We start from the raw sequence: 15,690 nt of genomic DNA, 5'->3' as shown, positions 1-15,690 counted from the left end.
TCCCTCTTGTGCTCATAGTCAAGATGTTTAGATTTTTTCTGTAATGTGGAATTAAGGCTTCTGTATTTAAATGTCTTATTGTGATGGTAGGGGATTTGCAGATCAGTTGGTCCTTTGGTCTTTTTGTCTTTTTTACTTTTAATTTTTTTGTGAGGAAGGTAATTAGGCTTATTTATTTACTTATTTTCTTAATGGACTGGGGATCGAACCCAGGACCTCATACATTCTATGCATGCACTCTACCACTGAACTATACTCTCCCCACTGTTTCTGTTTCTTTTTTTTTTTTAAGCTAATAGTGTTTTATTTTTCTTGCATATGTTAATAATACCCTAGTTTAGTTTTAAATTTAGGAAAGAAAGACCTTTGATGTAGATAATAGGTACTTAAATTTAAATCTGAAGAGTTTAATAGCTAATCAGGATACTGTCTTTGTCTTATCTTTAATCCTGGTTTATAAAATTTTAAATAGGAAGCACAAATTAAAAATATACCTTAGGAGCAATAGGTAGCTTAAAACTTTGTTTTAAATATTACAGTAGTAGTATTTTCATTTAAAAAGAAGTAAAAATTCTTTTCACTTGGCCTTCTCTCCCTTCTCCTAAATTCTTCACCAGAAATAATCATGGTTAGTAGTTCAGAGTGAGTTTTTCCAAACTTTTTTTTCCTGTGCATGTACAAACATGTACACACACAGAATATAGCTATAACACTAAAGGAAGCCTCAGATATTTACTATTTCATAACTGTTGCCTTACGCTAAAGGAAGCCTAGAAAACTTCAGGAAGCTTTCAGAGGTAAAGCATGGAACTTGTTATTTACCTTCTTCTAAGACATTGGCACTGGTGATCAAACCATGCTTCACAGTCCTGCCTTTACTTCAGTTACTGCAGTGTTCTCTCTTCTGGTCATTTGTTATCTTTTTAGATTTTCATGTAGTTCATTATGTTACATAACTCAGTTCATTGCCAAGTTCTGATCTAGGTCCCCTTCTTTCATTCCCAAGCCTTTGCCATACCTTCTAGACTTTCTTCCTCTGTGATCAGGAAACTCCTCTATATCATCAACCCTTCTTAGAGTGTTTACCTCCTTTCCTTACGTGAAACTGGCCAGTTCCCTGAGGATACCACTTTTTCCTTAGCTTTCTTCAGTGGTGTGGCAACTTTTTTTCCCTTAATATTCTATATGCTTGAGCACCAGGAAATGGATGGATACTGTCCTTGCTCTCTGTTGCCTCATCCAGACTATTAATATTCCATTCTCCAGCTAAATTCTTTGTCCTTTGAGGTTCATTTTTCTAACCTTTCCCAATTATGTTATTACCATTTCATTCATTGATGATTGTTTTTATTAGATACAAATTTAAGCTCTTTTCTTGTTGGAAAATCACTCAACTGAGTTGCAATTGAAATTCATGATCATAAACCTTCGCAATTTTACCAAGTTTATTTAGTGGATGTGTAACCATTGCATTGGAGTTTGTAGGGTGTAATCAGAAAACAGTTTTACTCTTTCATTGCCTGTTCAAAACTCTTCTCTGGGATTGATTCTTTCCTTGTACAGGTTCAGAGCGTACAGGTCGCTTGAAGTCTTTAAAAAGTCTTATTTCATCAATTAAAATGTAAGTCCTATTTAATACTCCAAACTTCATTTATAGTGTTCTCCCCTTCCTCCATTGGACCTGCCTCAGGCTTTGGAAGCCTGCAATGGAAGAGGAGGTTAAGATGAACATTGCAGGGTGTTTCCAGTTTTTCCCTTTTGCAAATAATGCTGTGGTGAATATCCTTGCGAGGGCAGGCTAGTTTAGAATTTGAGCACTGACACTAGAGATTTGAATCCCAGCTCTGCTTTATTAGCTGTGTAACCTTGGACAATTTACTCCACCTTTCTATGTCTCAGTTTCCTCATCCATAAAATGAGGGTAATAGTGTCTGCTTGATAGTCCACTCTGATTAAATGTAGATTAACATATAGAGTTCTTAGAATGGTGCTCAGTAAATATCTTTCATAAGTAGATCTTTGTGCATATATGCAAATATTTCTTTGGTTGTTTGAATTTTTTAAGTAGTGATTTCTCTTTGTACTTATTTGTGAATACCAGTAAATAAATTGCCCTTTGGTATAATGTAATTCATTTATCTTTGTATCTATTTTTTACTTTTTCATATACTTGTATAACCACGTAATATAAATATGGTTAATGCCACTGGTCTGATCTAACGCTACTATTCCTCATATTTCACATTCTTAGGGACCCGACTTGCATTTTTTTCTATCTATATAGAGCTGATTTATACAAAGTATAGTCTATAAAAGCTAAAGATTTTTAGCTCCCGATAATGTGTAAGTAAAGATATGTATTTTAAGATGTTATGACTTAATTAACAAAAATGATAATGATTACAGTTGACAGTAACAGTAACAATAATGGCTATCCTTGTATCATGCTTATGCGTTCAAAGCTTAATATTCGTAAAGTACTCTCAGATTCATATCACTAATAATCCTATCTGTTATAACCTTTCACATTTAACATAGCAAATTCACATTTTATATCATTAATTTCTCACAGTAAACTCTGAAATAGGTGGGGGCGAACAGTCCTATTCTAGTGCAATCAATGAGACTGAGATTAAGTGATTTGCTAAACACTGCACAGCTAGTAAGCAGTAGAGCCAGGCTTGAACCTAACGTCGTCTTTAAGTCTCTATATGAGAACCATAATGAGTTACTTAGGTGTTCCTGGACATCAGTGGTTCTCAGTCAGAGGTGACTTTGCCTCCCAGGGAACATGTGACAAAGTTTGGAGACTTTTTTGGTTGTCATAACTGAGGAGGGAACATCTGATGGATAGAGGCCAGGGAGACTGATAAACATCCTACAATACACAGGACAGTCCTTCACAACAAAGAATAATCTGGTCCACAATGTCCAGGGTGCTTAGGTTGAGAAACAGTGCTGTACAATGATCACTGAGGACATAGGACAAAGACTGTGAAATGTTTGTTATGATTTTACTGATAGGCAGCAGATTTACTCCAAACTTCAGTTTCTCCATATTTTCAACTTTTCTTAGATTCAGGCTGTAAAGCTCAATAATACCCTACAAGCAAAATATATACCCTGAATTGAGAGATGTTGAAGATGTGATGAGATTAAAGATTGGAACAAATCAGAACTTATCTATAAAGTCTTTCAAAGGAGGACTCCTGTTCAGAAGCCTTAAATTTATTATTCTTTTCCTCACCAGTTTGTTTCCCAGGGGGTGTGCATTGGGTTTCAGTTGGGAAGCAAGACAAATCTGGGCTTCTGATGAAACTGCAGAATCTTTGCACACGGTTGGATCAGGATGAGAGTTTCTCCCAGAGGCTTCCACTTAATATTGAAGAGGCTAAAGACCGTCTCCGCATTCTGATGCTGCGCAAGCATCCAAGGTACAGATGGTTGCATTTAGTTGGTATATGAAGTCCCAATGAGACTTAACTACTAACATCTTGAGAACATTGTAGCCTTTTCTTGTTGTCGGATAGAGGGTCTAACAAAGAACTGTTGCTTTCCTGCTGTTCTCTCTCATAAAAAAAAAAGTGTCTACCATTGGCCTTCTTTGCATCCCACTTGCCATGTTGTCTCTTATGTACCATTGTAGGTGCTCAAAAAATATTTATTAGCTAGGAGAGTTAGTGAGTAGTCTTTGCTAGAAGATGCAGCCTTCTTACCTTAAATCCATTCATTCTTTTTTTTTTAAACCATTTTAGAAATTTATTTAGTTTACAATATCATATTTTTAAAATTGAAGTATAGTTGATGTACAGTATTATGTTACAGGTATACAATATAGTGATTCACAAATTTTTAAAGATTATACTCTATAGTTATTATAAAATATTGGCTATATTCCCCATATTGTACAGTAAATCTTTGTAGCTTATTTTATACCAGATAGTTTGTACCTCTTAATCCTCCCACCTCTGTCTCCATCCTCCACCCTCCCTCTTCCCTTTCCCCACTAGTAACCACTAGTTCCTTTTCTATATCTGTGAGTCTGTTTCTTTTCTGTTATATTCACTTGTATTTTTTTAGATTCCACATGTGATATCTTACAGTATTTGTCTTTCTCTATCAGATTTATTTCACTTAGCATAATTCCCTCCAAGTCCATCCATGCTGTACACTAGAAACCCAATACAACATTTTAAATCAACTGTACTTCAGTTAAAAAGCAACCAACCAACCAACCCATTTAAGATATGGGCAGAACTCAACAGACATTTTTCCAAAAGAGGAAATGCAGATGGCCAACAGGAACATAAAAAGTTGCTCAGCATCACTAATACCAGGGAAATGCAAATCAAAATCACGATGAGACATCATCTCACAACTGTCAGCATGGCCATCATCAGAAAGAATACGAATAACAAATGCTTGCAAGGATGTGGAGAAAAGGGAACTCTTGTACATTGTTGGTGGGAATGTAAGTTGATGCAGCCACTATGGAAAACAATACGGAGGTTTCTCAAAAACCTAAAAATAGAACCACCATATGGCCCAGCAATTCCACTCCTGGGCATATAACTGAGAAGAATAAAAACATTAATTCAAAAAAATACATACACCCTCCTATTAACAGCAACATTATTTACAATTGCCAAGATATGGAAGCATCCTAAGTGCATATCAATAGATGAATGGATAAAGAAGATGTAGCATATATATGCGATGGAATACAACTCACTCATAAAAAAGGTTAAATCCATTATTTCTAACGGATAAACACAGAACAAGAGAGAGAATAAATGTAGGCAACTGATAAAAGACTGAGTCAGGAAGGATTATTTATTTAATGGGACCCTTTTGTTATGTTGTCTTAGTTTTAGGTACATATGTAACTCTTCAACTTCCATGTACTTGAGTTTATTTCAATAATTTATTTATTCAATATTGAATAAATACCATTATAGTTATGTGCTAGATACGTAAGGAAATTCAACAATTTTCATTAGCCGGAAGGGAGACAACAGCTTATTTGCTGTTTGTGTTTAAGAGTTAAGGGATTTAGTCAACAGTTTGATTTCTGTGATCTAGCAGCCATTCTTTCATTTGTTCCTTTAACCAACAGTGAGTGTTGTGCTGGGTTCCAGGTTAGTGCTACCAGTACAGAGATGAATGAAGTATTCCATGTGAGTGTAACAGTAAATTGGGTGAGCATTAGGTATTGGCTCTGAATTTTTTTTTAATGTCCCAGTGTACCTGATGATGCAGTATACTTTCATATGTAATAGTGGCTGAGTACAGCAGTGATTCTCAAATTGGTAAGGGGATTAATATCAGAATATTGAGTAAGAGGAATAATTTTTGGAAAAAACCTCCTAGTGATTACAATGGATACTCACTGCAGAGGGCAAGTTCCCGTCTCTCTGGCTTCTTTTTCCTCCAGATCTCTCTGTTATTTCCCCCTCCCCTTGATAGTCACTAGTATCCATTTTCCTGGAGAAATAGGATTGAGACCATTAGCCATTCCCTCTTTTCTTGTTCATCTTTCTTACTTTGCAAAGTAACAGTGATTTCTGTTTAGGAAAATAGTGTAACCACTCTCAGATGTATCAGACCATGGCATATAAAGCCAGTCATATTGTTTTTCAGCAGGATTTTGGTTTATGCTTTTGTAATTTTCCAACCTGTTTATGTTTCTGGAATCTTTTTTTTTTTTGTAGTATACGGAAGTAATGTACCATTCAGATAACAATGCTAGTGGATAATTATGCTGTCAGGTTTTAGTTGTATTTTTTTTCCTCCATTTGTTCTGGTGAGTTTAAAAAAGTTTTTGGAGGGACCAATCAAGAATCAGTACAGAAGTTCTTTGTCATTATGAATAAACAAACTGATTTCTTGGATGGAAAAAAAAATCCACTAGTGTATCAGATATTCTTGATGGTGCTTCCTGTTAGGTCAGCACATACAAAATTTCTAGTTTTGTAGGTAAAAAATGGTCAAATATTGTCATTGTCTTATAATTCACTTTAATGCTAACCTGAGCCCAGTTCTTGTTTGGTTTTGGTGCTTAAAGACTGAATTGGAAAAATCCCATTATTTGAATAGTTCTTTTTAGACACTAGGTAGCTGGTTTCTAATACTTACATGGTTTACACAGTTCTCTTTATAAGCCACTTAGCTTTAGTACATAGTGATTTGGGGTGGAAGGGGAGGGGGAAAGTCTCTAATTTTTTTTCCTTATCAGTATGTTGTGAAAGGGATATCAAAAAGGAAAAATACTGAGATAGACATTTATTCTTAACTTTTTAAAAATTTTGTAAATTTAAAAAAACACTAGTGGCATTCTTTTTTTTTTTTTAATGAAACTTAAATGTCATTAGTGACTCAAATCAGTTTTTTCTCATTAGGTCTCTATTGATCTTGGATGATATTTGGGATCCTTGGGTGTTAAAAGCTTTTGACAATCAGTGTCAGATTCTTCTTACAACCAGAGACAAGAGTGTTACAGACTCAGTAATGGGTAAGAGTTATTAATTATAGTACTTTTATGTTCTCAGTTACATTTAAATATGTGGCATACCAAATTACTTATTCTGTCTTGTGATTTCACAGGTCCTAAATATGTAGTCCCTGTGGAGAGTGGCTTAGGAAAAGAAAAAGGACTTGAAATTTTATCTCTTTTTGTTAATATGAAGAAAGCAGATTTGCCAGAACAAGCTCACAGTATTATAAAAGAGTGTAAAGGTATAATTATTTATTTTGTGTTTGAACGGGTTATAGAGATACTAATTTACCCTTTTGTAAAGTAGGCTAATGAACATGACAGTTTAACTCACGAACATCCAAAAACTTTACTAGAATATTTAGTGTTTTAGGTTCTTCTCTGATACCATAAATGGGTAATAGTACTTTGTTACTTATTCATTATTTAAAATAATATTTAACAAATACCCACAATATGGTATGAAAAGGGTGAGATGAAGATGTGACCTCTGTTGTCAAAGAATAAGAAATATAATATGTGAGAGTCAGAGCTTTAAATTTTTTTGGTTGGAATTTTATAAAAATTGTGTTCTAATTTGATAAATAAAAACAAGTGTTGTCTGCTTAATTTGCAGTTTTTATTAGTGAAGTTTAAGTTTTTACTTGTTTATTGAATATTTGCATTTTAAGAAATTATCTTTGACTCACTTTTCTTTTGTGATGTAAATATTTTAAATTGATTTTTAAATATAACTATGGAAACTGTTAGCTCTTTGTCATATTTTTCCAAATATTTTCGCCTAGTTTTTGTCTGCCTTTTAATTTCCTTTGTGGTATTTTTTTGACACACAGAAATTTAAAATTGTATTAAGTCAAATCTATCAACTCTTAAGGTTATTTTTCCCTCATTGTTACTGCTTGTAAATAGTTTCTTGTTTTTCTTTCTGCTGGGAAATAGATACTTGGTTTTGAGTTAATTGACTTTTTCCTAAGTTTATAATATTTTATGACTTGATTTGTATTCCTTATAAAGGTGATGCAGGTGCATTTTGAAACATTTTAAAGAAGTGTGTATGATAAAGAAAAAATAGAAATTATCCATAATCTGATAATTATTAGTATCCTGAGAGTATTTCTCCTAGTCTTTTAGGACATATAAAATCTTGAAAAAAAAATTGAGATTATAATGCAGTGCATAATCTTGAATCTTGTCCTTTTTATATAATAAATCTTGAGCATTTTCCCATGTCATTAAATGTCTTTTGAAAATAATTTACCAGTGGCATAATGTTATGATACATTATATACCAGATATTATTCAGGACATTAAAATATGATTTTTTTCAGTCATTTCCCTGTTATTTAAGATTTTTCACTATTAAAATAGTGAATAGTGCTATGATGAATATCCTTAAAATGAAGTACTTTTCATTTCTAATGATTTCCTTAGAAGAAATACCTAAAGTGAATACCTAAAAAGTATAAATATTTTAAGGCTCTGGATAGCATGCAGCAGAAATTGTTTAAGAATAAACTGATTCTTAACTTAGTGGTAATTTGGAAAGAGGCAATATTAACACAATGACTTTTTTTTTTTTTTTTTTTTAGGTTCTCCTCTTGTAGTGTCTTTAATTGGTGCACTTTTACGTGATTTTCCCAACCGCTGGGAGTACTACCTCAAGCAGCTTCAAAATAAGCAATTTAAGAGGATAAGGAAATCTTCATCTTACGATTATGAGGCTCTGGATGAAGCCATGTCTATAAGCGTTGAAATGCTAAGAGAAGACATCAAAGATTATTATACAGATCTTTCCATCCTTCAGAAGGATGTTAAGGTGCCTACAAAGGTAATAGAAGGACCAACAATCCTTGTTATTGGGTATTTATGGCATATAACCTTTGGTATAGTACTGAGGATGTTGTTACAGAGAATATTGGAATTTTAAGACCTGTGTGACTGAAGTGGTGGGGTGGAGGGTGTAGAAATCCCACTGCTCTCAGTTTCCATCAAGGGCTCAGTGTTGAACTCAAATGAGTTACCTATTTCTCAGTGGTTCTAGTGAAGCTGGAGGACCATCTGACTTCTTTGGAACTCTTTCTCTTTTCTATTTGAGCTTATGAAATGCACGTATTCAGGGCTTTAAAATACGATTTTTTTCTGTGTGTTAACTTCTTGTCTGCGATTGTGGTCATTGTGCATTGTGATACATTAAATGTGATACATTTAAAATGATTCTAGGTGTTATGTATTCTCTGGGACATGGAAACTGAAGAAGTTGAAGATATACTGCAGGAGTTTGTTAATAAGTCTCTCTTATTCTGTGATCGGAATGGAAAATCATTTCTTTATTATCTACATGATCTTCAAGTAGATTTCCTTACAGAGAAGAATCGCAGCCAGCTTCAGGTACTTGCACTCTGTACATTTTTTTTTAACTTCTAAGTTTGAAATGATTTTTGACTTTCAGAAAAGTTGCAAAATAGTAAAGTTTCTATGCATATACCCTTCACCTAGCTTCCCCTCAATGTTTTAACATCTTTACATAACTATAATATAGCTATCAAAGCCAGAAAATTAACATTGATACAATACTGTTAACTAATCCACAGACTTTATTTGAATTTCACCAGCTTTCTCACTAATGTCCTTTTTGAGATTCAGATCTAATTCTGGATCCCATGTTGCATGATAATGTCATGTTTCCTTAGTTTCTTCAAATTTATGAAATTTCCTCAGCTTTATTTTATGGTCACTTTTGAAGAGTGCTAGCGAGTTATTTTGTACAATGTCCCTTAGTTTGGGTTTGTTTGATATTTTCTCCTTACTAGATCAAGTTCATATATTTTTGGCAATAACACCACAGAAATGCCATTGTGTCCTTTTCAGTGCATCATATCAGGGTATTGATATGTCTTATCAGTGATACTAACATTGATTACTTGGTTAAGTTTGGCTCTCCACTGTAAAGTTACTTGAAAAAATTATTTAATTATTTTTTCCTTTTGTGATTAATAAGCATCTTGTGGGGAGACTCTCTATACATTCTTAAATAGCTTTGGAAACTGGAGGTTCTGTGATGCTTAGGTTATGTAATTATTTCTGTCATCTGAAATGTTTCGTTTGGGTTTCAGGATCTACACAAGAAGATAATCACTCAGTTCCAGAGACATCGCCGGCTACATACTCTTTCTCCAGATCAAGAGGACTGCATGTATTGGTACAATTTTCTGGCCTATCACATGGCCAGTGCTAATATGCACAAAGTAAGATAACCCATTTAAAATTTATTTTCTTTTATCTCACTTGTATTTTGTCCTATGTTTACAATTTTATTGCTAAAAGTAGGATTGTAATGTATGTAAGTATTTTTGTTTTTGTTATTGTTTTTACCTGCAGTAGACAAAAGGTACCTTAGTAATTGCAATAAATGAACCACTTAAAGATTCATTCTTCATACCTGTAGCTATCCTTTATGGGTGGTATAGATTTGCTTTTAAGTTTTAAAAGGAAATGGGAGGTGGGAAAGTATATTCATTCATTCAACAAATTTATTGAGTGCCTGTTATGTACTGGTGTTGTCCTTCATTATGAAGGATATACCATAGGCACTAAGTCCCTGCTCTCATTGAATTTACATTCTGGTGGGAGACTGACATGGGACAAATAAATATATACTATGTCAAGGGGTAGTGAGTGCTCAGAAGAAGAACAAAGCATAGAAGGAGAGAGAAAGTGATGATACGTGGGTAGAATCATCATGATTTGCTGATGGATTTGATGTGCGTTGTAAGTGATGATACATGGGTAGAATCATCATGATTTGCTGATGGATTTGATGTGCATTGTCCAAAATGACTTCAGGTTTGTGCAGTGGAAATATTAGTGTTGCTGTGAGTTGAGATGGGGATATCTGTGGGTCGAACAAGTATTTTTGGGGGGATGAAGGGAAGGTTAGGGACTCATTTAGAATATATTGAGACACCTGGCTGGAAATACTGAGTATATACTTGGAAATGTGAATCTGGATTTCTGGGGAAAATTATGGATTAAAGATAAATATTGGGAATCATCAACACGTAGATAATATTTGAAGTGATGACTATCGACTATTCAAAATGTTAATATTTTGGAAAACTATATGTACTTTGAGTAATTTTTCTATGCTTAAGTATATCATCTCTTGGTTACAAATAAGGCGTACTGTCATAGCCTGTTTTTTTTCCTTCACCTAGCAAAATACAGTTTACATTTAATAGTCTACATTGGAATGATAGTATTCCAGTAAACATCTGTGCCCTACTTACTTAACCAAACTGTAATTATTGAACATTTAGGTTGTTTTCAGTTATTTTCCCCTGATGATGCTGTAATGGACATTCTTGTTTGTCTTTGCACCTGAATTATTTCCTTTGGAAATTCTTTGAACTGAAATTACTCGGTCAATGCATCTTTTTAAAAACTTTTGATAATATGGTAGTGTGACAGAATTCAATTTCTTCTTATTTTTTTAGCCTTCATTTCTAATTTTTAAAGGTAATGGCTTATTTTCATTGGAAAAGTTTAGGGAAGAACTGAAAGAAGAAAACGAAGATCACAACCATTGCAGATGTACATAATGCTTCTGTGTGTATTTTGCTGGATCATTTTGCTGCTCAGATACACACACTTGTTCTTTAAAACCAGAATGGGATCATAATAGAAGTAGTCTTATATCTTTTTTTTTTCATGGTTATCTTTTTATGTCAGTTTATATAGAATGACGTAATTTGTAAAGCTGCATACTTATATAACTACATTATGGTTGTTCAGTTGGTTGATGGACAGTTACATTGCTTAAGCATACTTATCTGACTTACTTGCTTAGGACACATTTATAAGTGTAATTCTGGGTAAGTGGTGTATACAGTTTGTGAAACTCTTCTAGAAATGTGTCCTGATTGCCATCACTTCTAGCAGTGTATGAGAAATTTTAATTTCTTCTGATGCCAGTAGCATTCATTTTAGCCTTTAGAAATCTGATATTAAAAATTAGTAAATTTTTGTTTCTTTTTGATTACTACTGATGTTTTTGGCCATTTGTACTTTTTATTTTGTGAATTTGCTCTCATCCATTGTCTTTACCTATTTTTCTATTGGAATGTTTGTCTTACTGTTTTATTAGAATTTTCTATAAAAAAGACTAGCCCTCATCATTCATACATGTTATAAATAAATCTTTTTCCTGGTTTATTTTTTGTCTTAAATTTTATTTGTATTGTTTTCTACTATAAAAGATTTGAGTTTTTATGTGGTTAAATACACCACTATTTTTCTTTTTGGTATTTTGCTTTTGATATCCTGCTTATAAAAGTTTCCTTCACCCCAGGGTTACAATAATAGTAAATATCTGTATCTTCTAGTATTTTTTGAAGTTTCTATTTTACATTTAAATCTTAAATCCAACTGAAATTTATTTTGAGTCAAGGTGTAAGGTCCATTTTATGTTTCTTTGGAGCGCTTAATGATGTGTTCTTTTCATCCTTAAACTCTAGACATCTAGTTTCTCTCAGTAGTGTTAGGATAATGATGGTAGACTTAAAATACTTTGACCTCTTTAACAGTGCTCCTGATCTTATTTATTTGTTTTTAAAGGAACTATGTGCTTTAATGTTTTCCCTGGATTGGATTAAAGCAAAAACAGAACTTGTAGGCCCTGCTCATCTGATTCATGAATTTGTGGAATACAGGCATATGTTGGACGAAAAGGTATATATTAATATGGGGAATAAGTCCTTACAGGACATCTCATTTTGACACTTAATTCTAGATTTATTAGTGGAGATAAGCAAAATAGAAGAAGTGAAGAGCAATAGTTTTCTTACTTTAATCTTTGATTATCCTAATTATTTTGCTTCCTCTCCTACTGAGAATATGAATAGGATTGAGGTTTGAAAGCCATGGAAGTAAAGTGTTCAGTGTTTAAAAAAAAAAAAATGTGTTAAGAAAGTAGTATTTTGATAATGAGATTTTTTTACACTGTGTTTAGAATTCTGAAGAGGATCAGTATGTATTTGTTACCTAATGGTTGGCTATTTAATTTTAGCTTATATAGAAGATATCTCATTTAAGCCTTTAAAGTAACAAGATCACAGAATCAGAAAAAGGTCAGATCTTGGCTCTGGTTATGTTTCTGAGAGGTTTCATTGTGTTCATAGGATGGTACTGTCTGTGAGAATTTCCAGGAGTTTTTATCTTTAAATGGACATCTTCTTGGACGACAGCCATTTCCTAATATTGTACAACTGGGTCTCTGTGAACTGGAAACTTCAGAGGTTTATCAGCAAGCTAAGCTGCAGGCCAAGCAGGAGGTCGATAATGGAATGCTTTACCTGGAGTGGATGTAAGTAGGTTAGGAGAGAAACCAAAGGGAGCAGACTGCTAACTATGTCATTATTTTTCAGGTAGCAAATAAGTTCACTCCAGGAAGATTTAACTACTTTGGAAAGGGCTCAAACTTTTAATAGGCATTCTTACTTATTGAAAAGTTGTAGAGAAACAACCATAGGAGAAATACATATTTTCAAAGAGTCTGTAGAAATAGAAGCTTGCCTATAAAGATGAGTTTTGACAAGTCATCCTGAATATTAATATCAAATGCTTTACTAATTGTAATACGGTATAGTAGCAAAGAGCATTGTTTTTGAAACCACAAACCTAGGTTTGAGATGCTGTTCTTAAACCTTAAAGTTTTGTGATTTTGAACAAGTTACAGGTTCTCCTTTCTCATACGTAAAATAGAGATAACAGTCCTTTGAGGTAACTACTATTTTTGTGAAGATTTAAATGAGAAGTTGGATATAAAGTGATGAGCACTTTGCCTTGCATGTAGCCCTCATTAAACTTCTGCTGAATCCTGATTCTTCCAGCTCCTAAAAGAGGCCATTCAATTGTGCTTTTCCCTTAATCTTACCAATTAGTAAAAGGAAAGGGTAAATTAATATCTTTTTAATACCTATTTTATACTGTATGCTCACATACGTTATTCATTTTATCTTCAAAACAACCTTATAAGGTAAATATAATTTGCCCTATTTTATAAATGAGAAAATTGAGGCAAGGAGAGGTTAAGACTTGACTAAGTTTATGTGGCTTGCTGAATGGGATTTAGACTGAGTCTAGCTTTATTTTTCATGCTCTTTCTATATGCCATACTTCTCTTATAGCTAAAAAATAATAAGTGTAAATGGTCATCTTTTCATATGTGTAATTTATATCTAAATTGACCTCTAGGTTGTTGTCTGTGATCTATAAAGCCCTAGACCCTCTTTCCAAATAATTCAGGCTGCCATGGGTGATTCCTCTAATTCAGTTTAGTTCAACATTTGAGTTTCTCTAATGTGCTAAATACTGTTACTGGATGCTGAAGCTCTCCCCAAGTTGCTTACAGTCTAGTAGTGAAGAAAGAAGTTTAAGCAAATAATGATAATATAATGTGATGAATGCAACAGAAGTATGTAAAATAGTGTAACTGAAACGTGGGTAATTGACTTGGATGGGTGAGGAATTCAAGGAAGGTTCCATAAAGGAGAGAGTTTAAAATTTTATAATTTAAAATTTTAATCTTTCATTGATTTTATTTTTATTTTAATGCAATCTACATTCCTGATTTAAAAGAATCAGTATTAGAGGGATATAAAATGAAAAGTCAGACTTCTTATGTTCCCCTACCTTCTCACTTCCCAGTTAACTATTCTTTAACACTTTCTTGGGAAGAAGTTTCACTCCCTGGAAGCGGCCACCTAACTCATTAAGATATGTCTGTATTCTAGAATACTTGTTTACCCAATATTGTAGCATTGTCTCATTTTATGGTGATTGTTTACTTGTTTTTCTCCCATTGTTGTCCATCTGTTATGTGGTATAAGACGTTTGGAGGTTAAAATAACAGGTTCTGGCCCTAGACTGCCTGGGCTTGAATCCTAGCTCTACTATTTTTCAGCTGTGTATCATTTTGTGTGTGTGTGTGTGTGTGTGTGTGTGTGTGTGTGTGTGTGTGTACAGACATACCTAGATCATAGAAAGATAGAAAGTGCTCAATAAATATTAGTTGTTGCCTTCCATATAGTTGGTATTTAGTTGAAGTTTGTGGAAGACTGACTGAATTCATGTTTTAGTTTTTAGTTAGTGGCTGAAATAGAATTTTAATAATCAAACATGGGCATAAGTTTAGTTCTTTGTTCTCTTTTGAATTGTTGAGTTTTTTTGTTTGTTTGTTTCATCAACTGCATTTCAGTCTGTAGTATTCTCTCATAGGATGGTTAATCATTTATAGCTGTATTTTTTAAATTGGGTCTGACCAGGTCATATTCAAAGAATGTGTTATTTTTCAGTACTGGGAAGCTTTTTGTTTTTCCCTGTAGAGCATTTAGGATAGTATAAGCTTAATTTAACTGAGTTTCAGTTTTCAAAGAAATTATTTATTCGTGTATTTGTTTGTTATTTATCTAATACTTTTTGACCATATGCCCATCAATTTGACAGGTCACTTTTTGAGTTTTGAGGAATTGAGTAGATGGATCAATGGGAAGTATTTTCTTAATTTGATTCTCTAAACTTTGCTAGTAACTTATCTGTTTTTCTTCTAGATTCTCATCACTCTAATTCTTATAGTTGTTTATTTTATCACTTCTAGTAAAGTTTAATAATTGTAGGCAAGATTTAAGTCTGATTTACCTTTGTGTTCCCTTTTTTCATTTGGTCTGTTTTATGTGTGGTTAATTTTTTTAAAGAATAACAAGTGGCATCTTGTGCCAGGCACTGTTTATTTAGAGCAGGTATCATTACTCACTTTTTACATATGAGGAAAAGGAAACTTACTAGGTTAAGTAATTTGCCTAAGTTTACATACCTAATAAGTAGCAGCAGCAGGGTTACCCTTTAGGTTTATCTGATTCCTAACTTTTAACTCTTTTTAAAATTAAAAAAATTTTTTTTACTGAAGTATAGTTGATATACAATGTTTCAGGTGTACAGCAAAGTGATTCAGTTATATATGTATATATAAAATACGTGTTTTTTTCAGAAAACCTTTGGCTCTTAAAATATGCCATTTAACATATTTACCCCATAATGACTGGGATATATACATGTGGAATTTTGACATTTTTAATATTTTCTCCATTTTTAGTATACATTACATTCCTTTACCCTTTAGCCTAAGTGAAATAATGTAATAT

At 33.2% G+C, this 15,690-nt stretch overlaps 1 protein-coding gene across 4 annotated transcripts in view; it reads left to right on the top strand.

The window, feature by feature from the left end:
* Nucleotides 1–15,690, top strand: part of APAF1 (apoptotic peptidase activating factor 1) — a 74,457-nt gene that overhangs the window by 8,800 nt on the left and 49,967 nt on the right. For all 4 annotated transcript variants that reach the window (XM_006214356.4, XM_072973189.1, XM_031683221.2 and 1 more), the window contains 8 exons: nt 3,251–3,434; nt 6,399–6,511; nt 6,604–6,735; nt 8,083–8,321; nt 8,714–8,881; nt 9,607–9,738; nt 12,107–12,220; nt 12,670–12,854. In XM_006214356.4, the coding sequence (XP_006214418.1) occupies nt 3,251–3,434; nt 6,399–6,511; nt 6,604–6,735; nt 8,083–8,321; nt 8,714–8,881; nt 9,607–9,738; nt 12,107–12,220; nt 12,670–12,854 (1,267 nt within the window). The remainder of the gene's footprint in view (nt 1–3,250; nt 3,435–6,398; nt 6,512–6,603; nt 6,736–8,082; nt 8,322–8,713; nt 8,882–9,606; nt 9,739–12,106; nt 12,221–12,669; nt 12,855–15,690) is intronic.

The sequence above is a fragment of the Vicugna pacos genome, chromosome 12, assembly GCF_048564905.1.
Source record: "Vicugna pacos chromosome 12, VicPac4, whole genome shotgun sequence".
NCBI classification, from domain to species: Eukaryota; Metazoa; Chordata; class Mammalia; order Artiodactyla; family Camelidae; genus Vicugna; species Vicugna pacos.
This window is presented reverse-complemented; position numbering and strand designations above follow the sequence as displayed.